This window comes from Salminus brasiliensis, chromosome 1, assembly GCF_030463535.1.
Source record: "Salminus brasiliensis chromosome 1, fSalBra1.hap2, whole genome shotgun sequence".
Taxonomy (NCBI): domain Eukaryota; kingdom Metazoa; phylum Chordata; class Actinopteri; order Characiformes; family Bryconidae; genus Salminus; species Salminus brasiliensis.
In genome coordinates this window covers 333,398-355,897 of record NC_132878.1, presented here as the reverse complement: position 1 = coordinate 355,897, position 22,500 = coordinate 333,398, and the positions used below count along the sequence as shown (strand labels likewise).

Sequence of the window (22,500 nt, the reverse complement as noted above, 5' to 3'; positions counted from 1 at the left end):
CTACTACTACTACTACTGCTACTACTACTACTACTGCTACTTCTGCTGCTACTACTACTACTACTGCTACTACTGCTGCTACTACTACTACTACTGCTACTACTTCTACTACTACTGCTACTACTGCTACTACTACTGCTACTACTACTACTACTGCTACTACTGCTGCTACTACTACTACTGCTACTGCTACTACTACTACTACTTCTACTACTGCTACTACTACTACTGTTACTACTACTACTACTACTACTGTTACTACTACTACTACTACTACTTCTACTACTACTGCTACTACTTTTACTACTACTGCTACTGAGCAGTAGTATTGCAGTTGGGTGCAGTTAGTGTATTAGTGTGTTGTGTGTTAGTGTGTTGTGTGTTAGCGTGTCAGTGTTTTGTGTGTTAGTGTGTTGTGTGTTAGCGTGTCAGTGTTTTGTGTGTTAGTGAGTTGTGTGTTAGTGTATTAGTGTGTTAGTGTGTTAGCGTGTCAGTGTTTTGTGTTAGTGTGTTGTGTGTTAGTGTGTTAGTGTGTTAGTGTGTTAGTGTGTTTTGTGTTAGTGTATTAGTGTGTTAGTGTGTTGTGTGTTAGCTTGTTAGTGTTTTGTGTATTAGTGTGTTAGTGTATTAGTTTATTAGTGTGTTAGTGTATTAGTGTGTTAGTGTGTTGTGTGTTAGCGTGTCAGTGTTTTGTGTGTTAGCGTGTCAGTGTTTTGTGTTAGTGTGTTGTGTGTTAGCGTGTCAGTGTTTTGTGTGTTAGTGTGTTAGTGTATTAGTGTGTTAGCGTGTCAGTGTTTTGTGTTAGTGTGTTGTGTGTTAGTGTATTAGTGTGTTAGTGTGTTTTGTGTTAGTGTAGTAGTGCGTTAGTGTGTTAGTGTGTTGTGTGTTAGCGTGTCAGTGTTTTGTGTGTTAGCGTGTCAGTGTTTTGTGTGTTAGTGTGTTGGTGTGTGTTGGTGTTTCAGTATGTTTGGGATTACTGGTTCCCACATCCAGATTAAGTGTGAATCTAGTCTGTAGTGCTGTTGTTCAGTCAGTGTGATACAGTGTTAGACTGGGTTTAACCCATGTTCAGTACCCAGTATACTGATCCAGTAGACTGATCCAGATCAGACTGATCCAGTAGACTGATCCAGTAGACTGACCCAGTATACTGATCCAGTAGACTGATCCAGTATACTGATCCAGTAGACTGATCCAGTATACTGATCCAGTAGACTGATCCAGTAGACTGATCCAGATCAGACTGATCCAGTAGACTGATCCAGTAGACTGATCCAGATCAGACTGACCCAGTAGACTGATCCAGTAGACTGATCCAGTAGACTGACCCAGTAGACTGATCCAGATCAGACTGATCCAGTAGACTGATCCAGATCAGACTGACCCAGTAGACTGATCCAGTAGACTGACCCAGTAGACTGATCCAGATCAGACTGACCCAGTAGACTGACCCAGATCAGACTGACCCAGTAGACTGATCCAGTAGACTGACCCAGATCAGACTGATCCAGTAGACTGACCCAGATCAGACTCAGCTGAGCAGGTTGTGAAATGAAGAGCCAGTAAAGCAGAAAGCTGGACAATGAGAGGATGTGCTGCAGATGTGAAGACAACACACACCTCAGTTCATCTCTGTCAGGGTTATCTGTCTGCTCTGACTGTGTGTGTGTGTGTGTGTGTGTGTGTGTGTGTGTTCTCACGAGTAACTGTAGACTTTTATTATGTAATTTAATTAAAGTCAAATATTTGAATATATCAACATAAATGATCATATTATACTAAACCATTTATAGAACACAGTCATACAGAAATGTCAGTGTGTCGTTTTTATAGTTTATCTATGTTTCTGTAACTGAGGGTCTTGCTGTCTCTTTCTGCTGAGAATGTCCCCACTGTGGGACTAATGAAGATTAGCTTATCTTAAACAATAAAGACTAGTACTGAACCGTCATTTCTAAACCAGTACCAACTAGTATTTTTCAAAACTGGGCTGTACTAAATAAGACTGACCAGTACTGACCAAACTGTTCTACTTTACTTCGGTACTAACTAGAACCGTTGGTTTGCCTGTTGTTTTGATCAGTACAGACTGTCTCTGACTCTGCTGTGTTTTTCCAGTCCTCCCTTTTTCTTGTGGTTTTAACCTGGATACGAAACATCCCAAAATATTCCCGTCTCCAAAGGACGGCCGGGCCTTTGGTCACCAGGTCTGTCACTTTGGATCCGAGCCTAGAAACAGGTGAGTAACTTCAGTGTGGAACCGTCACTATTGCACTGACTGAAACCTGCTCCCACTACCCCTCACACTCTATCTAGAACCTGCAAAATGACTACAGTAAAGCTTATTCTGCTCACATTACTCCTCACACTCTATCTAGATCCTGCAAAATGACTAGAGTAATGCTTATTCTGCTCACATTACCCCTCACACTCACACTCTATCTAGAACCTGCAAAATGACTAGAGTAAAGCTTATTCTGCTCACATTACCCCTCACACTCACACTCTATCGAGAACCTGCAAAAGGACTAGAGTAAAGCTTATTCTGCTCACATTACCCCTCACACTCACACTCTATCGAGAACCTGCAAAAGGACTAGAGTAATGCTTATTCTGCTGTGTAATAAAATGGGTTGGATTATGCACCACCATTCCCTACTTCCTAAACTACAGCAGCAGCACTGCACTGAGCCTAGTACGGCGTTAGCTGGGTGGATGGGCTTCTGGATTCATGTGGACCTTTTGGGTAATCCAAGTCTCACTGCTGATCAGACCACTGACATTTTACAGTGTGTGGAGACAGGGCTTAGTGAGAAGCAGAATGGTGGTCAGATGGTCGCAGCCCACCGCTACACGATTGAGTGATAAATCTGTTTGATTAAATCAATAGAGGCAGTCACAAGATGCAGCAGGACTGAATTTCAACCACTAGATGGCGCACTAGCCAGCATTACAACAGCCAGTGTGTGATTCATCAGCATGACATGCTTATTGTTGGACAAACCACCTGTTTTCAGAAGAAAGCTATAATGATTCTATCTGTATAAATGTTAGTGCTTTCAGAATGTGTGGAGTTCAGCTACTTTTAAAGAACAGCAGAATTGCTGATATGTGGAGGTGGAGACAGAGGTGAGATTGGTGACAGTCCACCATTCGGATGGTGGCGGAAACTGGGGAACACCATTTCTACCAAAATTAATTGCTCTGGAACAGCCAGTGAGGTGTTCACTGACCATCCTGTATGATATAAAGGTTATGAGATGTGACGAAGTCGGTGACCCTTTAACGTTTTGTTGATCAGTAGGTTTGAATGGATATTTGTGTGTTAGCTCACTTCAGCGCTCAGCTGACTGATATTAGTGATTTAGTTGGATATATGGCAGCATGTCTGTGGACAAATCCTACAGTTCTCCATGCTTCAGCACTTCAGAGGCTATTTCCTTAGTATGTTGCCATGGTGACCGATAGGAGCATCAACATTAGGAAGTCGCCCACCACTATGAAATAAAGGGGGGAAATCCCCACTGTCTGCCTCTGTAAGCGAATCACGTTCTGGCGCTGTATCGAGAGATCAGTGGTACATGAGCCTTTAGCTGTGTTACCATTAGCTGTCACTAACCAATGCTAGCCTTCGATTCAGACACGCTCTTAGAAGAACCAGGGCAGTGGGGGCTCAGCGGTCAGAGCGCCGGGCTATTGAGCTGCCACTGTTGGGCCCCTGAGCAAGACTTCACCCTCTCTGCTCCCAGGAGCCGCAGCAATGGCTGCCCACCGCTCCGGGCACGTGTGCTCACTGTCCACTGTGTGTGTTTCACTGGTGGGTATGTGTGTGTGTGTGTGTGTGTGTGTGTGTTTCACTGGTGGGTGTGTGTGTGTGTGTGTTTCACTGGTGGGTATGTGTGTGTGTGTGTGTGTGTTTCACTGGTGGGTATGTGTGTTTGTGTGTGTGTGTTTCACTGGTGGGTATGTGTGTGTGTGTGTGTGTTTCACTGGTGGGTATGTATGTGTGTGTGTGTGTGTGTGTGTGTGTGTGTTTGTGTGTTTCACTGGTGGGTATGTGTGTGTGTGTGTTTCACTGGTGGGTATGTGTGTGTATGTGTGTGTATTTCACTGGTGGGTATATGTGTGTGTGTGTGTGTGTGTGTGTGTGTGTTTCACTGGTGGGTATATGTGTGTGTGTGTGTGTGTGTGTGTGTTTCACTGGTGGGTATGTGTGTGTATGTGTGTGTATTTCACTGGTGGGTATATGTGTGTGTGTATGTGTGTGTGTGTGTGTGTTTCACTGGTGGGTATATGTGTGTGTGTGTGTGTGTGTGTGTGTGTGTTTCACTGGTGGGTGTGTGTGTGTGTGTGTGTGTGTGTGTTTCACTGGTGGGTATGTGTGTGTGTGTGTGTGTGTTCACTGCACAGATGGGTTGAAGGCGAAAGCCAAATTCCATCTGTGTCACAAAAATGTCACAAATGGTGAACATAGTCGTCTTTGTCTTCGTTGATTAGTTGAATCGTTCCATGAAGAACCTTGTTTGCTGTAGAGATACATGAGTGTGGAGAACCTTGTTTGCTGTAGAGATACATGAGTGTGGAGAACCTTGTTTGCTGCAGAGATACATGAGTGTGGAGAACCTTGAAAAGACCCAAAAACCTCTCTATTGGTGTAAGAAAGTGGTTCTTCTATGGCATCACGCAAAGAACCTTTTGTAGCACCTTTATTTTTCGAGTGTAAGACTGGCAGCCTCGGGATCCTGCCTGCAGATAAACTAAGATGCAGAGCTTACTCACCTCAGCCCTGTTTCAGCTGGTGGACTGAACCTGGGCTCCCTGACTTTTCACTGAACTGCTCCTTTAAGGGTGATGAAGACGCCTGCAGGGTGGAGACTGTTCACCACTGAGGAGGAAGTTTCACACACTGGCAGCATTAACACTGCTGAGCACACGATGGTGATATCAGGCTGAGAACCCAGCATCAGAAACACTGGAGCACATCTGGGTTCTGATTGGCTAGTTCAGGGCCGTGTGACTATGGTTAGTCAGAGATAGGAGTGCAGTCAGGTGGTACTTCTCATGAACCTTTGTAGTTTCACTGTTCACACACACACACACACACACACACACACACGTCTCAAAGCTTTCACTTTCCCACGTCAAGTCTGACAGTTCTCCTCTGACTCTGGAGGTTCTGGCTGTTCTGGTTCGGTCCTAAACGGATGAATCTACTCACGTACTGAAGCTGGAATTCACGGACCGGGATGGAGCCTGATCACACACAGCTCCCACTCAGCCTGGGAGTGCAGCGGCTCTACAGCGCTCTCCTGTTCAGTAAGTCTTCTACAGTCTTCTACAGTGTTCAGTAAGTGGTCTACAGTCTTCTACAGTCTTCTACAGTGTTCAGTAAATGGTCTACAGTCTTCTACAGTATTCTACAGTGTTCAGTAAGTGTTCTACAGTTTTCAGTAAGTGTTCTACAGTGTTCTATAGTGTTCAGTAAGTGGTCTACAGTCTTCTACAGTCTTCTACAGTATTCTACAGTGTTCAGTAAGTGTTCTACAGTTTTCAGTAAGTGTTCTACAGTGTTCTATAGTGTTCAGTAAGTGGTCTACAGTCTTCTACAGTCTTCTACAGTATTCTACAGTGTTCAGTAAGTGGTCTACAGTCTTCTACAGTCTTCTACAGTATTCTACAGTGTTCAGTAAGTGTTCTACAGTGTTCAGTAAGTGTTCTACAGTGTTCTCCTGTTCAGTAAGTGTTCTACAGTGTTCAGTAAGTGGTCTACAGTGTTCAGTAAGTGGTCTACAGTGTTCTACAGTGTTCAGTAAGTGGTCTACAGTGTTCAGTAAGTGTTCTACAGTGTTCTACAGTGTTCTATAGTGTTCAGTAAGTGGTCTACAATCTTCTACAGTATTCTACAGTCTTCTACAGTGTTCAGTAAGTGGTCTACAGTGTTCAGTAAGTGTTCTACAGTGTTCTACAGTGTTCAGTAAGTGGTCTACAGTGTTCAGTAAGTGTTCTACAGTATTCTACAGTGTTCAGTAAGTATTCTACAGTGTTCAGTAAGTGTTCTACAGTGTTCAGTAAGTGGTCTAGAGTGTTCAGTAAGTGTTCTACAGTGTTCTACAGTGTTCAGTAAGTGGTCTACAGTGTTCAGTAAGTGGTCTACAGTGTTCAGTAAGTGGTCTACAGTGTTCTACAGTCTTCTACAGTGTTCAGTAAGTGGTCTACAGTGTTCAGTAAGTGGTCTACAGTCTTCTACAGTCTTCTACAGTGTTCAGTAGGTGGTCTAGAGTGTTCAGTAAGTGTTCTACAGTGTTCTACAGTGTTCAGTAAGTGGTCTAGAGTGTTCAGTAAGTGTTCTACAGTGTCCAGTAAGTGGTCTACAGTGTTCTACAGTGTTCAGTAAGTGGTCTAGAGTGTTCAGTAAGTGTTCTACAGTGTTCTATAGTGTTCAGTAAGTGGTCTACAGTCTTCTACAGTATTCTACAGTCTTCTACAGTGTTCAGTAAGTGGTCTACAGTGTTCAGTAAGTGTTCTACAGTGTTCTACAGTGTTCAGTAAGTGTTATACAGTGTTCTACAGTATTCTACAGTGTTCAGTAAGTGGTCTACAGTGTTCAGTAAGTGTTCTACAGTGTTGTCCTGTTCAGCAAGTGGTCTACAGTGTTCAGTAAGTGGTCTACAGTGTTCTACAGTGTTCAGTAAGTGGTCTAAAGTGTTCAGTAAGTGTTCTACAGTGTTCAATAAGTCTTCTACATTGTTCTACAGTGTTCAGTAAGTGTTCTACAGTGTTCAGTAAGTGTTCAGTAAGTGTTCTACAGTGTTCAGTAAGTGTTCAGTAAGTGTTCTACAGTGTTCAGTAAGTGGTCTACATTGTTCAGTAAGTGTTCTACAGTGGTCTCCTGTTCAGTAAGTGTTCTACAGTGTTCTACAGTGTTCAGTAAGTGGTCTACAGTGTTCAGTAAGTGTTCAGTAAGTGGTCTACAGTGTTCAGTAAGTGTTCTACAGTGGTCTCCTGTTCAGTAAGTGTTCTACAGTGTTCTACAGTGTTCAGTAGGTGTTCTACATTGTTCAGTAAGTGGTCTACAGTGTTCAGTAAGTGGTCTACAGTGTTCTACAGTGTTCAGTAAGTGGTCTAGAGTGTTCAGTAAGTGTTCTACAGTGTTCAGTAAGTGGTCTAGAGTGTTCAGTAAGTGTTCTACAGTGTTCAGTAAATGTTCTACAGTGTTCAGTAAGTGGTCTACATTGTTCTGTAAATGGTCTACAGTGGTCTCCTGTTCAGTAAGTGTTCCACAGTGTTCTACAGTGTTCAGTAAGTGGTCTACATTGTTCTGTAAATGGTCTACAGTGGTCTCCTGTTCAGTAAGTGTTCCACAGTGTTCTACAGTGTTCAGTAAGTGGTCTACATTGTTCTGTAAATGGTCTACAGTGGTCTCCTGTTCAGTAAGTGTTCCACAGTGTTCTACAGTGTTCAGTAAGTGGTCTACAGTGGTCTACAGTGTTCTACAGTGTTCTATTCAGTAAGTGCTTCAATCCCCTCACAGTGTTGCTTATTCAGTATTTAACTCCAGCTTACAGTGTTCAGTGTCTCAGTGTTCAGTGAGTTGGGTGCATTAGTTCGTTAATGTGTTTGTGTGTTGTGTGTTAGTGTATTAGTGTTAGCGTGTCAGTGTGTTGTGTTAGTGTGTTGTGTGTTAGTGTGTTAGTGTGTTGTGTGTTAGTGCGTTAGTGTATTAGTGCATTAGTGTATTAGTGTGTTGTGTGTTAGCGTGTCAGTGTTTTGTGTGTTAGTGTGTTGTGTGTTTGCGTGTCAGTGTTTTGTGTGTTGTGTGTAAGTGTATTAGTGTGTTAGTGTGTTGTGTGTTAGCGTGTCAGTGTGTTGTGTGTTAGTGTGTTGTGTGTTTGCGTGTCAGTGTTTTGTGTGTTGTGTGTTAGTGTATTAGTGTGTTAGTGTGTTGTGTGTTAGCGTGTCAGTGTTTTGTGTGTTAGTGTGCTGTGTGTTAGTGTATTAGTGTGTTAGCGTGTCAGTGTTTTTTGTGTTAGTGTGTTAGCGTGTTAGCGTGTCAGTGTTTTGTGTGTTAGTGTGTTGTGTGTTAGCGTGTCAGTGTTTTGTGTGTTAGTGTGTTGTGTGATAGTGTATTAGTGTGTTAGTGTATTAGTGTGTTAGTGTATTAGTGTGTTGTGTGTTAGCGTGTCAGTGTTTTGTGTGTTAGTGTGTTGTGTGTTAGTGTGTTAGTGTGTTAGTGTATTAGTGTGTTGTGTGTTAGCGTGTCAGTGTGTTAGTGTGTTAGTGTGTTGTGTGTTAGTGTATTAGTGTGTTGTGTGTTAGTGTATTAGTGTATTAGTGTGTTAGTGTATTAGTGTATTAGTGTGTTAGTGTATTAGTGTGTTAGTGTGTTGTGTGTTAGTGTGTCAGTGTTTTGTGTGTTAGTGTGTTGTGTGTTAGTGTGTTGTGTGTTAGTGTATTATTGTGTTAGTGTGTTAGTGTATTAGTGTGTTAGTGTGTTGTGTGTTGTGTGTTGGTGTATTAGTGTATTAGTGTGTTAGTGTATTGTGTGTTAGTGTGTTGTGTGTTAGTGTGTTAGTGTATTAGTGTGTCAGTGTTTTGTGTGTTAGTGTGTTGTGTGTTAGTGTGTTAGTGTGTTGGTGTATTAGTGTATTAGTGTGTTGTGTGTTAGCGTGTCAGTGTTTTGTGTGTTAGTGTGTTGTGTGTTAGTGTGTTGTGTATTAGCGTGTCAGTGTTTTGTGTGTTAGTGTGTTAGTGTATTAGTGTGTTAGTGTATTAGTGTGTTAGTGTATTAGTGTTAGTGTGTTGTGTGTTAGCGTGTCAGTGTTTTGTGTGTTAGTGTGTTGTGTGTTAGCGTGTCAGTGTTTTGTGTGTTAGTGTGTTGTGTGTTAGTGTATTAGTGTGTTAGTGAGTTGTGTGTTAGTGTATTAGTGTGTTAGTGTGTTAGCGTGTCAGTGTTTTGTGTGTTAGTGTGTCAGTGTTTTGTGTTAGTGTGTTGTGTGTTAGTGTATTAGTGTGTTAGTGTGTTTTGTGTTAGTGTATTAGTGCGTTAGTGTGTTAGTGTGTTGTGTGTTAGCGTGTCAGTGTTTCTTGTTATTGTGTTGTGTGTTAGTGTATTAGTGTGTTAGTGTGTTTTGTGTTAGTGTATTAGTGTGTTAGTGTGTTGTGTGTTAGCGTGTCAGTGTTTTGTGTGTTAGTGTGTTGGTGAGTTGTGTGTTAGTGTATTAGTGTGTTAGCGTGTCAGTGTTTTGTGTTAGTGTGTTGTGTGTTAGTGTATTAGTGTGTTAGTGTGTTAGTGTGTTTTGTGTTAGTGTATTAGTGCGTTAGTGTGTTAGTGTGTTGTGTGTTAGCGTGTCAGTGTTTTGTGTGTTAGCGTGTCAGTGTTTTGTGTGTTAGTGTGTTGTGTGTTAGCGTGTCAGTGTTTTGTGTGTTAGTGAGTTGTGTGTTAGCGTGTATTAGTGTGTTAGTGTGTTAGCGTGTCAGTGTTTTGTGTGTTAGTGAGTTGTGTGTTAGTGTATTGTGTGTTAGCGTGTCAGTGTTTTGTGTGTTAGTGTGTTAGCGTGTCAGTGTTTTGTGTGTTAGTGTGTCAGTGTTTTGTGTTAGTGTGTTAGTGTGTTGTGTGTTAGCGTGTCAGTGTTTTGTGTGTTAGTGTATTAGTGTGTTGTGTGTTAGCGTGTCAGTGTTTTGTGTTAGTGTGTTGTGTGTTAGCGTGTCAGTGTTTTGTGTGTTAGTGTGTTAGTGTATTAGTGTGTTAGCGTGTCAGTGTTTTGTGTTAGTGTGTTGTGTGTTAGTGTATTAGTGTGTTAGTGTGTTTTGTGTTAGTGTAGTAGTGCGTTAGTGTGTTAGTGTGTTGTGTGTTAGCGTGTCAGTGTTTTGTGTGTTAGCGTGTCAGTGTTTTGTGTGTTAGTGTGTTGGTGTGTGTTGGTGTTTCAGTATGTTTGGGATTACTGGTTCCCACATCCAGATTAAGTGTGAATCTAGTCTGTAGTGCTGTTGTTCAGTCAGTGTGATACAGTGTTAGACTGGGTTTAACCCATGTTCAGTACCCAGTATACTGATCCAGTAGACTGATCCAGATCAGACTGATCCAGTAGACTGATCCAGTAGACTGACCCAGTATACTGATCCAGTAGACTGATCCAGTAGACTGATCCAGTAGACTGATCCAGATCAGACTGATCCAGTAGACTGATCCAGTAGACTGATCCAGATCAGACTGATCCAGTAGACTGATCCAGTAGACTGACCCAGTATACTGATCCAGTAGACTGATCCAGTATACTGATCCAGTAGACTGATCCAGTAGACTGATCCAGATCAGACTGACCCAGTAGACTGATCCAGATCAGACTGACCCAGTAGACTGACCCAGTAGACTGACCCAGATCAGACTAATCAAGTAGACTGACCCAGATCAGACTGACCCAGTAGACTGACCCAGATCAGACTGACCCAGATCAGACTGATCCAGTAGGCTGACCCAGTAGACTGACCCAGATCAGACTGATCCAGTAGGCTGACCCAGTTGACTGACCCAGTAGACTGACCCAGTAGACTGACCCAGATCAGACTGATCCAGTAGACTGACCCAGTATACTGATCCAGTAGACTGACCCAGATCAGACTGACCCAGTAGACTGATCCAGTAGACTGACCCAGATCAGACTGATCCAGTAGACTGACCTTCATGTTATTCCTTCTTTCTTCTCTGTCTCTGTTCTTTATTAAGTACTAATTATGTAAAGCTGCTTTGTGACGACAACAGTTGTAAAAAGCTTTACAAATAAATTTGACTTGACTTGACTTGACTGACTCAGATCAGACTGATCCAGTAGACTGATCCAGTAGACTGACCCAGATCAGACTGACCCAGTAGACTGACCCAGTAGACTGACCCAGATCAGACTGATCAGGTAGACTGACCCAGATCAGACTGATGCAGTAGACTGACCCAGATCAGACTGATCCAGTAGACTGACCCAGTAGACTGACCCAGTAGACTGACCCAGATCAGACTGACCCAGATCAGACTGATCCAGTAGGCTGACCCAGTAGACTGACCCAGATCAGACTGATCCAGTAGGCTGACCCAGTTGACTGACCCAGTAGACTGACCCAGTAGACTGACCCAGATCAGACTGATCCAGTAGACTGACCCAGTATACTGATCCAGTAGACTGACCCAGATCAGACTGACCCAGTAGACTGATCCAGTAGACTGACCCAGATCAGACTGATCCAGTAGACTGACCCAGTAGACTGACCCAGATCAGACTGATCCAGTAGGCTGACCCAGTTGACTGACCCAGTAGATTGACCCAGTAGACTGACCCAGATCAGACTGATCCAGTAGACTGACCCAGTATACTGATCCAGTAGACTGACCCAGATCAGACTGACCCAGTAGACTGATCCAGTAGACTGATCCAGTAGACTGACCCAGATCAGACTAATCCAGTAGACTGACCCAGTAGACTGACCCAGATCAGACTGATCCAGTAGACTGACCCAGATCAGACTCAGCTGAGCAGGTTGTGAAATGAAGAGCCAGTAAAGCAGAAAGCTGGACAATGAGAGGATGTGCTGCAGATGTGAAGACAACACACACCTCAGTTCATCTCTGTCAGGGTTATCTGTCTGCTCTGACTGTGTGTGTGTGTGTGTGTGTGTGTGTGTGTGTGTGTTCTCACGAGTAACTGTAGACTTTTATTATGTAATTTAATTAAAGTCAAATATTTGAATATATCAACATAAATGATCATATTATACTAAACCATTTATAGAACACAGTCATACAGAAATGTCAGTGTGTCGTTTTTATAGTTTATCTATGTTTCTGTAACTGAGGGTCTTGCTGTCTCTTTCTGCTGAGAATGTCCCCACTGTGGGACTAATGAAGATTAGCTTATCTTAAACAATAAAGACTAGTACTGAACCGTCATTTCTAAACCAGTACCAACTAGTATTTTTCAAAACTGGGCTGTACTAAATAAGACTGACCAGTACTGACCAAACTGTTCTACTTTACTTCGGTACTAACTAGAACCGTTGGTTTGCCTGTTGTTTTGATCAGTACAGACTGTCTCTGACTCTGCTGTGTTTTTCCAGTCCTCCCTTTTTCTTGTGGTTTTAACCTGGATACGAAACATCCCAAAATATTCCCGTCTCCAAAGGACGGCCGGGCCTTTGGTCACCAGGTCTGTCACTTTGGATCCGAGCCTAGAGACAGGTGAGTAACTTCAGTGTGGAACCGTCACTATTGCACTGACTGAAACCTGCTCCCACTACCCCTCACACTCTATCTAGAACCTGCAAAATGACTACAGTAAAGCTTATTCTGCTCACATTACCCCTCACACTCACACTCTATCTAGAACCTGCAAAAGGACTAGAGTAAAGCTTATTCTGCTCACATTACCCCTCACACTCTATCTAGATCCTGCAAAATGACTAGAGTAATGCTTATTCTGCTCACATTACCCCTCAAACTCACACTCTATCTAGAACCTGCAAAAGGACTAGAGTAATGCTTATTCTGCTCACATTACCCCTCACACTCTATCTAGAACCTGCAAAATGACTAGAGTAATGCTTATTCTGCTCACATTACCCCTCACACTCTATCTAGAACCTGCAAAATGACTAGAGTAATGCTTATTCTGCTCACATTACCCCTCAAACTCACACTCTATCTAGAACCTGCAAAAGGACTAGAGTAATGCTTATTCTGCTCACATTACCCCTCACACTCACACTCTATTGAGAACCTGCAAAAGGACTAGAGTAATGCTTATTCTGCTCACATTACCCCTCACACTCTATCTAGAACCTGCAAAATGACTAGAGTAATGCTTATTCTGCTCACATTACCCCTCAAACTCTATCTAGAACCTGCAAAATGACTAGAGTAATGCTTATTCTGCTCACATTACCCCTCACACTCTATCTAGAACCTGCAAAAGGACTAGAGTAGTGCTTATTCTGCTCACATTACCCCTCAAACTCACACTCTATCTAGAACCTGCAAAATGACTAGAGTAATGCTTATTCTGCTCACATTACCCCTCACACTCTATCTAGAACCTGCAAAAGGACTAGAGTAATGCTTATTCTGCTCACATTACCCCTCACTCTCTATCTAGAACCTGCAAAAGGACTAGAGTAATGTTTATTCTGCTCACATTACCACTCACACTCAAACTCTATCTAGAACCTCGGAAAGGACTAGAGTAATGCTTATTCTGCTCATGCTACTGCTCACACTACCACTTAATTTGCAGCCTATCTAGAACCCACAGAAATACTAGAGTAGTGTTTGTACTAACTGGTTCCAGCCACTGTAAATCAGAGGGACTGGTTTTAATGGTGTTGGTGGTTAAATTGTTTCCAGTTCCACCGCTGACCGTTCCAGTCCTGACCAATGGGAGAGCATGTCCAGATACCACTGAGAGAACCTTCCTGATTGGACAGTTTTCAGTTTAGTGTTTCTCTCATGTAACCCTTGAGTTTCTAGCAGGACTGAATAGTGTACTTAGACTAGTGCAGAGCTTAGAACTACTGCAGAGCCTAAACCCCAGCTTCACCCAGCTCCACCCACAGAGGCAGAGCTTTAATAATTCCCAGAAATGTCTAGAACATGAGGGTTCCCCACTCATCACTACGACAGAAGTCATTAGATTGTCTAATAATATCCAGCAGGGTCAGGGCTGGGATGTGACACAGAGCTTTAGGAAATGAAGTCAGGAAGAGATAATGCACCACTCAGCACTTCCTTAACGAGCAGCAGACTTGTTACTCCTTCTGATCGAGTGGAGATTCAAAGCCTACTCCAGAACTGCCCTTTCAGCCTACAGCAGTTTAGCTCCACCCATTCAGCCTACAGCAGTTTAGCTCCACCCATTCAGCCTACAGCAGTTTAGCTCCACCCATCCAGCCTACAGCAGTTTAGCCACACCCATTCAGCCTACAGCAGTTTAGCTCCACCCATTCAGCCTACAGCAGTTTAGCTCCACTCATTCAGCCTACAGCAGTTTTGCTCCACCCATCCAGCCTACAGCAGTTTAGCCACACCCATTCAGCCTACAGCAGTTTAGCCCCACCCATTCAGCCTACAGCAGTTTAGCTCCACTCATTCAGCCTACAGCAGTTTTGCTCCACCCATTCAGCCTACAGCAGTTTAGCCCCACCCATTCAGCCTAAAAGATTAGAGATTCTTGAAGATTTAAGATTCAGGGGTTAATGGTCACGTGCACAACAGAAACAAGCCGTTACACTGAACAGTCAGATTCTTACAGTTCCTCCATTTACCCACAATCTAATAAATATCACTATAAACAGAGAGAAAGAGAATAAGTATAAATACAGTAAGTACACTAAAGCTCAGTAAAAGAACACTGTAGTATAGAACAGTACAGAAGTAAGGCAGAGTGGAGAGTATAGTGGAGCACGGCTGTGCAGTAAACAGTACTGTAGACAGCAGCAGTGCTGTGTGTAGTGGTGAAGGTAAAGGTACAGTAACAGGAAGAGGTCTGGTCACAGCTGGTGTGTGTTACTGTAAGAGGTGAAGAGGTTGGTGTAGAATTGAATTCTGGGTGTTTTTGGTTTATAACTCACAGACGCTGTACGAGGGGCTCTGGGGGGATAAATGACAGTAACCGCTCGTTAACATAAAGAGTACAGAAACTGCCACCATATTAAACTCTACTGTATATTCAGTGTGTTCACTGACACCTCATGTTTCATATATTTACTGTTTTATATTCAGTTCTGATCAGAGGTTTTAGTCCCTAACCCCTTTACTCTACACCCTGTCTGTCAGCTGCGAGAGACCGTTCTTACTGGGGATATAGTTATAAAGAGCTGTGGAGCATTGGAGGAACTGAAATGAGTTCTTCCAGAAGAGCTTCACTGTTTACTGAAGAAGAAGCTCAGCTAGTTTAAATAGACTAAAATTCAGATCCTCTAATCTTAGACTCTACTAAACACAAGTCAGTATGGAGACCATAATACTCTACTCTTCACCCAAGTCCTCTCAGAAGAGGAGGGTCTTCGGGTGGGTTACTCCAACAAAAGCAGGAGAAACTCTTTTTAATGCCACTGTAAAAGTGTCCCAATACTTCTGTCCACATAGAGTAGGTATATGTACATGTTGGTGAGTGCAACGTTTGTCACTGGAACTTGTTCCCAGCACTAAAGGAAGCAACCAGCAAGTCACAAGGTTAACAAGAAATGACCACTCGATGTGAACGTCACGGGCAAGAGGAAGGCAGTTAACCCCCCCCCACACACACACACACACACACACATACACACACACACACACACACACACATACACACACACACACACATACACACACACACACATACACACACACACACACACACACACACATACACACACACATACACACACACACACACACACATACACACACATACACACACACACACACGGACACAGTGTGTAGGATGTTGTTTAAGTAATATATGCTGTTTCTGTCTCTGCAGTGTGTTAGTGACCGACCCTCTTCGTGGAAATGGGACCGGTGGGGTGTACAGATGTTTCTATGATAAAGGCCAGTGTGAGCCAGTCCATGTGGACGGTGAGTGTGTCTTCATAATGCATGCTGGGAAAGCCACGTCCCACTTATTCAATCACAGCCTCATATCCACCATATGAGGCACCTTATTACTGGTCATACAGAAGTTAGCTATGCTAACCCAACATCCAGCAGGCTATGTAGTGTTATTTAGAGCAGAGCTAACCAGCTTTCCAACACGAAACCCACACAGATCAGTGTGTTACTCTAAACAGGACCGGGTGTGGTTGAAGGTATTAAATTTAAAACATCTATCCAAACGTGCATACGTCTGCTCTGCCGGAGCTCCATAACCGAGCCATTTCTCTGGGAAGGATGTTCTGGTGTTGGTTTCCCTCCTCAACACACAAGCTAATCCACATAGAGGAAGGCCTGCAGCAACGTGGCACCAAACCACTGCCTTACCTTATCTTTGCAACAGGCCCAGGAGCCTCACAAAAGCCCAAACGTAGCCTTTCTCTCAGGGTTGGCGCTAATGAAGCCTCCACACGCTTAGCTTGTTGGAAAATGCCCCTTGTTTGAGGATGGAGCTTAGAGTCACACTGTATGGACAAAAGTATTGGGACACCTGCTCATTCACTTTGTCTTCTGAAATCAAGGGGATTAAAAAGAGCTGATCCTGCTTCTGTTGGAGTAACTGTCTCTACTGTCCAGAGAAGAAGACTTTCTACTAGATTCTGGAGCAGAATTGCTGTGAGGATTTGATTGCATTCAGCAACAAGAGCATCAGTGGAGTCATTATGTTGGATGATTGGATCAGTACCACACCTCATCATCCCTGACGCCCCTCATCCCAACTCATCCCAAAACTACTGGATGGAGCTCCACCTCCATCACTCCAGAGAACACAGTTCCTCCACTGCTCCACAGCTCCTCAATGCTGGGGGGCTTTATACCCCTCTAGCCCACGCCTGGCATTATTAGGCAGCATGGAGCCAATAGGGTCATGATGATGATCTGCTCCAGAGAGTCCTATTCTATTGGCAGTACTTCTTCTTTACAGGGACTAGACAAGCTGTGTGTGTGCATTTGCACATCTGTGTCAGCAATGGGTGCAACTTAAAGTAGCAAAGAAAGAGTAGAAAGAGTGTCCAAAAACATTTGGACACATTGTGTATTCGAGGCTATGTCTAGCACACTGTTACACAGAAACTTGTGAACTCATCTCCTAGTCAGACTCTGTCAGCTGCAGTCCAGCTGCAGAGGAAGATGGAGGAACATCCACAGTGTGCTCCTGGCCCTTAGTGTTAGCAGCTCGTTTACAGCCTTCTGTAGGAGAGTTGATATTTTCATGCCATCTTAGCTTCATGCTAACCTAGCCCACAGAGAATAAGCTTCCATGCTTCTTCATTATCTTGTGCAGCAATGCTTCTACACCCTTCCAAAGCAAATGTCCTTATTTTGTTAGTTACATGTACTTTTTAATCATGCTCAGCGCCAGCAGTACCTCCCACCTTTATGACTGAACTGTTTCCCTGGGATGGTGGAGGAGCTCCATCCAGTACATTTAGGATGAGTTGGAGAGTTGGGGATGATGAGGTGGTGTGGATCATCCAACATCCTGACCTCACTAACATTCTTGTTGCTGAATGCAATCATATCCTCACAGCAATGCTCCTCCAGTAGAAAGTCTTCTTCTCTAGACAGTAGAGACACTTACTCCATCAAAAGCAAGAGAACCTCTTGATTTCAGAAGAAACAATGAATGAGTGTGTGTCCAAATACTTTTGTCCTTATGGTGTATCTAGACAGCTGTAGTTTTTTTTAATGTACAGTGTTGTTCAGTGTGGCTCAGCTATGGTAGGTATGAGCGTCTAGTGTTTATGCTGAGCAAACATTAATAATCAATTCTGTTTACCCTAACCGGGCAACTCAACCGAGCGGTCACACACACTTTAGGGGGTGACATAAAGATAGATTTTATTGTCCAGTTTCTGCCATTTAGCTGAAATAGGATAGTTCAGGGGTGCAGAACCTGAACTGAGTCTCTGCAATCATACTTTCTGATGTACATTTCTGAAGATCCTCCTCACAGGCCGTAGAGTCCAGTTTCTTTCTTAGCTTTCAGACAATGCTATCTTCGCTGTGATACGGCATCGCCACCCAGTGGATATAATTAGCATTCCACAGTCAACTCAATGAGGGGAATAAGGTCACACAGCTGAAGATGGGTTTACTGAGTGTGTATTACAGTAAACAGGTTAAGTGTGTGGTTACAGTGCTGGTAATCACTATTGCTAACACTATTACACACTGCAGTGAAGCAGCTTAGGATTGCAGAAGCACATTAATCACACAGTGTGTGTGTGTGTGTGTGTGTGTGTGGGCACTGCTGTACATTCCCACCTTTTAAAAACATGATCACGATGCTTTGAATCATTTCATATTGCGACATGATTAAAACACTGATTTCCAGTCTGTGTGCGAGACACAAGGTCGCGAGGTCACAATCAGGACTTTACAGGAGCAGTCCAGTGTTCCTCACCCGGGTCTGTCTGCTGTATCTGTAGTGTACGACCGATTACCACAGACCCTCATTTCAACACGTTTCCCTGAGCTGAGGAAAGAGCAGAAACCCATCAGCGTGAAACTCTGATAGAGACACAGCAGAGACGAGGCACTGGACTTCTCCTTTAAAGCATCTGCCCACTGACCTCCATTATAAGTGTGATAGTGATAGTACATGATAGTACATACCAGAGTTCCCCCATTAATAAACCCCCACAGTTCTAGCAGGTGGGAGTTCTGCTGTTGTTAAAGGAACCTTTAGGCCGTTTATGTGTGGTGAGGTGTTTCCTCTGAAAGCGCTGCAGTGTGAGAAAACTCACAGCTTGTTTTATGTGTGTGTGTGTGTGTGTGTGTGTGTGTGTGTGTGTGTGTTTTGCACAAGCGGGCAAGACTGATCACACTGTTTCATATATAGACCTGAATGCTGCACGGTGTGTGTGTGTGTGTGTGTATATGTGTGTGTGTGTGTGTGTGTGTGTGTGTTAACCAAGCACACTGTTTTCCTGTTATTCTGGTGACTGAATATCACTGCAGCTTCTCAGCAAAGTAGCCGTGTCTGAAACAGACTGAATATGTGAATGTGTGTTATTCCTGTATTTGAAGCTAATGCTTCAGCAGAGACTCACATTCCCACAAATATGAACTAAAGTGAATCAAGTGTTCTTCTCATGAACCGATTATTATTATTACCACTGATACCATATCTACTATCATTATATTAGTTATACTATATTAAGATGATAGCAGCTCGCCTGAGCAGTAGTGCTTTAAAGATTCAGGGATTTTTATTCTAATTCTTCTAATTTATAAATAGTTCTGACCAGAGGAAGATAGGTCCCTCCTCCAGCTCTGAGGGAGTGTCTCCTGCACTCTGGTCGGGGATTTTAGGTTTTTATGATTTATTGATCTCTTTACTGATTCCCGTAAAAGCTGCTTCGTAACAAAGCCAGCTGCAAAAGCTACACAACAATTTCTACAAAGTAATGTCAATTAAATAAAAATATATAATGTAAAATGAGTGATTGCATAAATATTCACCCCCTCCATATTAGAATTGAATTAATCCACCTTCTGTGCATCTGTCCTCTCTCAGGCTTGTACATCTGGACACTGTAACTTTACTCTATTCCTCTGCAAAAAAGCTGTCAGACTGCACAGGGATCGGGCCTGGACAGCCCTTTTCAAGTTCAGCCACACGTTCTCTTTTGACTGCACTATGACTATTTGCACATTTGCACACCTGTACAGATGTCCTTTTCTGTAAATATATTTTCAGCTCTTTATTACCTTTAGTACTTTTTACTTCTTTAATTTATCCCCTACCCTATTTATTGTTTAGTGTCATTTTTCCTTTAGTTTAAGACTGTGTTTTGTGTTTTTTGTTACTTGTCATACGTGTTGCTCTCACCAAGACAAATTCCTTGTATGTGTAACATACTTGGTGAAATAAAGAGATTCTGATTCTGATTCTCTGCTGGTCTGCTGGGTAGAGGTCTGGGCTTTGACTCGGCCACTCCAGAACTTTCAGCCTGTTGTCTTTAAACCTTCTCTGCATGGCTTTCACTGCGGCTTTAGGTCTTCATCCTGCTGAATGAACCCGTCTCCTAAGCGGTGGTTCTCCTGCAGACGGAATCAGACTGTCCTCCAGGATTTACTGATCACTGCATTTATTTTACCCTCTACCTAAACAAGCCTCCCAGGGCCTGCTGCCGAGAAGCATCCCCATAGCATGATGCTGCCACCACCATGCTTCACAGTCTGATGGCCAGAAAGCTCCACTTTGGTCTCATCAGACCAGAGAATCTTCTTCGTTGGTCTTGGAGTCTCCCACAGGCCTCTGGGTGAGCGGTAGTGGAGGTGTAGCTCTCTGTGCCGCTCTCCCATAAAGCTCTGACTGGTGAAGAACCCGGGCAGCAGCTGCCGTATGCAGGGTCTCTCCCAATTCAGCTGCTGAAGCTTTAACCCCTTCAGAGCAGACCTGGGTGTGTTAGTGTTCTCCCACACTAGTCTCCTTCCTGCTCGGTCCCTCAGGGTCTGAGGATGGTTTGCTATAGACAGATTTACACATGTGCCGTATTCCTTCCACACTGAGCTCCAGGAGATGTTCAGAGACTGAGGGATCCTCCTCAGTGAGCTTCTCTCGGAGCTGTGTGCAGGGTCCTTCTGTCTTCATGGTGCTGTCATTTGTAGCCAGTGACCGGACCTCAGGACAGGTGTGTCTATACTACAGTCAGTTGAGACTCACTGCGCTCACCTCTGTGTATCTGGATTTAATATCTACGTAAAGGGAAAACATTAAAGGGAGCGGATACTTTTATAGGGTCAGAGGTCAGTTCTTAAATTAAAAACTTCCTCTCAGTTATTACATATCTCAAACATGTGAAATCACACTTCAGCCCATGACTGAAGATGGACAGCAGATAGCAGTGTGTTATACAGAGTCAGAGACCACATCAGGACTTCACTTCTCCAATCTGAAGGATTATGAACTGTGTGTTTTCTCTTTCAGTCCAGCCTGGCTCAGCGTTCGGCCTTTCTCTGGCCTGCAGTGACCACCGGGCGTTGGTGAGTTCCTCCCGTCTTATTGTCCCGGTTCACGCTGCTTCAGTGTCAGCTGGGCTGTTTCTGCAGTTCAGGTCACCAGAGGTCAGATCTGCTGTTTATATCCAGTGTCAAACAGTGATTCAGTGTTTCAGTACTGAGAGCTGGACCAGAACAGAACCCTCAGAACTACTGCAGTAGCCACAGTAGCATCCCCCACCCCCACCCCCCCAGGCTGGGTTTTTCTTGTTCTCTATCGACTTGGTGGGATCACACTTCTATCTCTGTACTTTCTGTTCCTCTATTCAAACTCCATCAACAGAGGAGTTACAAAGACCTTAAACCACACACACACACTCACACACACACACTTACTGCCTCCTCAGTGTATATCACAATACCTACATTTAGAGCGTTATTAATATTCACCCTAATGAGAGACTGTAGCTCCGCCTCCTCAGTGTATATCACAATACCTACATTTAGAGTGTTATTAATATTCACCCTAATGAGAGACTGTAGCTCCTCCTCCTCAGTGTATATCACAATACCTACATTTAGAGCATTATTAATATTCACCCTAATGAGAGACTGTAGCTCCTCCTCCTCAGTGTATATCACAATACCTACATTTAGAGTTATTAATATTCACCCTAATGAGAGACTGTAGCTCCTCCTCCTCAGTGTATATCACAATACCTACATATAGAGCATTATTAATATTCACCCTAATGAGAGACTGTAGCTCCGCCTCCTCAGTGTATATCACAATACCTACATTTAGAGCGTTATTAATATTCACCCTAATGAGAGACTGTAGCTCCGCCTCCTCAGTGTATATCACAATACCTACATATAGAGCGTTATTAATATTCACCCTAATGAGAGACTGTAGCTCCGCCTCCTCAGTGTATATCACAATACCTACATTTAGAGCGTTATTAATATTCACCCTAATGAGAGACTGTAGCTCCTCCTCCTCAGTGTATATCACAATACCTACATTTAGAGCGTTATTAATATTCACCCTAATGAGAGACTGTAGCTCCGCCTCCTCAGTGTATATCACAATACCTACATATAGAGCGTTATTAATATTCACCCTAATGAGAGACTGTAGCTCCGCCTCCTCAGTGTATATCACAATACCTACATATAGAGCGTTATTAATATTCACCCTAATGAGAGACTGTAGCTCCGCCTCCTCAGTGTATATCACAATACCTACATTTAGAGCGTTATTAATATTCACCCTAATGAGAGACTGTAGCTCCTCCTCCTCAGTGTATATCACAATACCTACATTTAGAGCGTTATTAATATTCACCCTAATGAGAGACTGTAGCTCCGCCTCCTCAGTGTATATCACAATACCTACATTTAGAGCGTTATTAATATTCACCCTAATGAGAGACTGTAGCTCCGCCTCCTCAGTGTATATCACAATACCTACATTTAGAGCGTTATTAATATTCACCCTAATGAGAGACTGTAGCTCCTCCTCCTCAGTGTATATCACAATACCTACATTTAGAGCGTTATTAATATTCACCCTAATGAGAGACTGTAGCTCCGCCTCCTCAGTGTATATCACAATACCTACATTTAGAGCGTTATTAATATTCACCCTAATGAGAGACTGTAGCTCCGCCTCCTCAGTGTATATCACAATACCTACATTTAGAGCGTTATTAATATTCACCCTAATGAGAGACTGTAGCTCCGCCTCCTCAGTGTATATCACAACACCTACATTTAGAGCGTTATTAATATTCACCCTAATGAGAGACTGTAGCTCCTCCTCCTCAGTGTATATCTCTCTGTCTCTCTCTCTCTCTCTCTGTCTCTCTCTCTCA

General features: G+C 43.3%; 1 protein-coding gene across 1 annotated transcript in view; it reads left to right on the top strand.

Moving 5' to 3' along the window:
• Positions 1 to 4,950: 4,950 nt before the first annotated feature.
• The window catches only part of LOC140574204 (integrin alpha-M-like), a 17,986-nt gene continuing 436 nt past the window's right edge, over positions 4,951 to 22,500 (top strand). The window contains exons 1-4 of the mRNA XM_072693960.1: positions 4,951 to 5,316; positions 12,103 to 12,223; positions 15,504 to 15,598; positions 20,613 to 20,668. Of these exons, the coding sequence (XP_072550061.1) occupies positions 5,247 to 5,316; positions 12,103 to 12,223; positions 15,504 to 15,598; positions 20,613 to 20,668 (342 nt within the window). The 5' untranslated portion in view covers positions 4,951 to 5,246. The remainder of the gene's footprint in view (positions 5,317 to 12,102; positions 12,224 to 15,503; positions 15,599 to 20,612; positions 20,669 to 22,500) is intronic.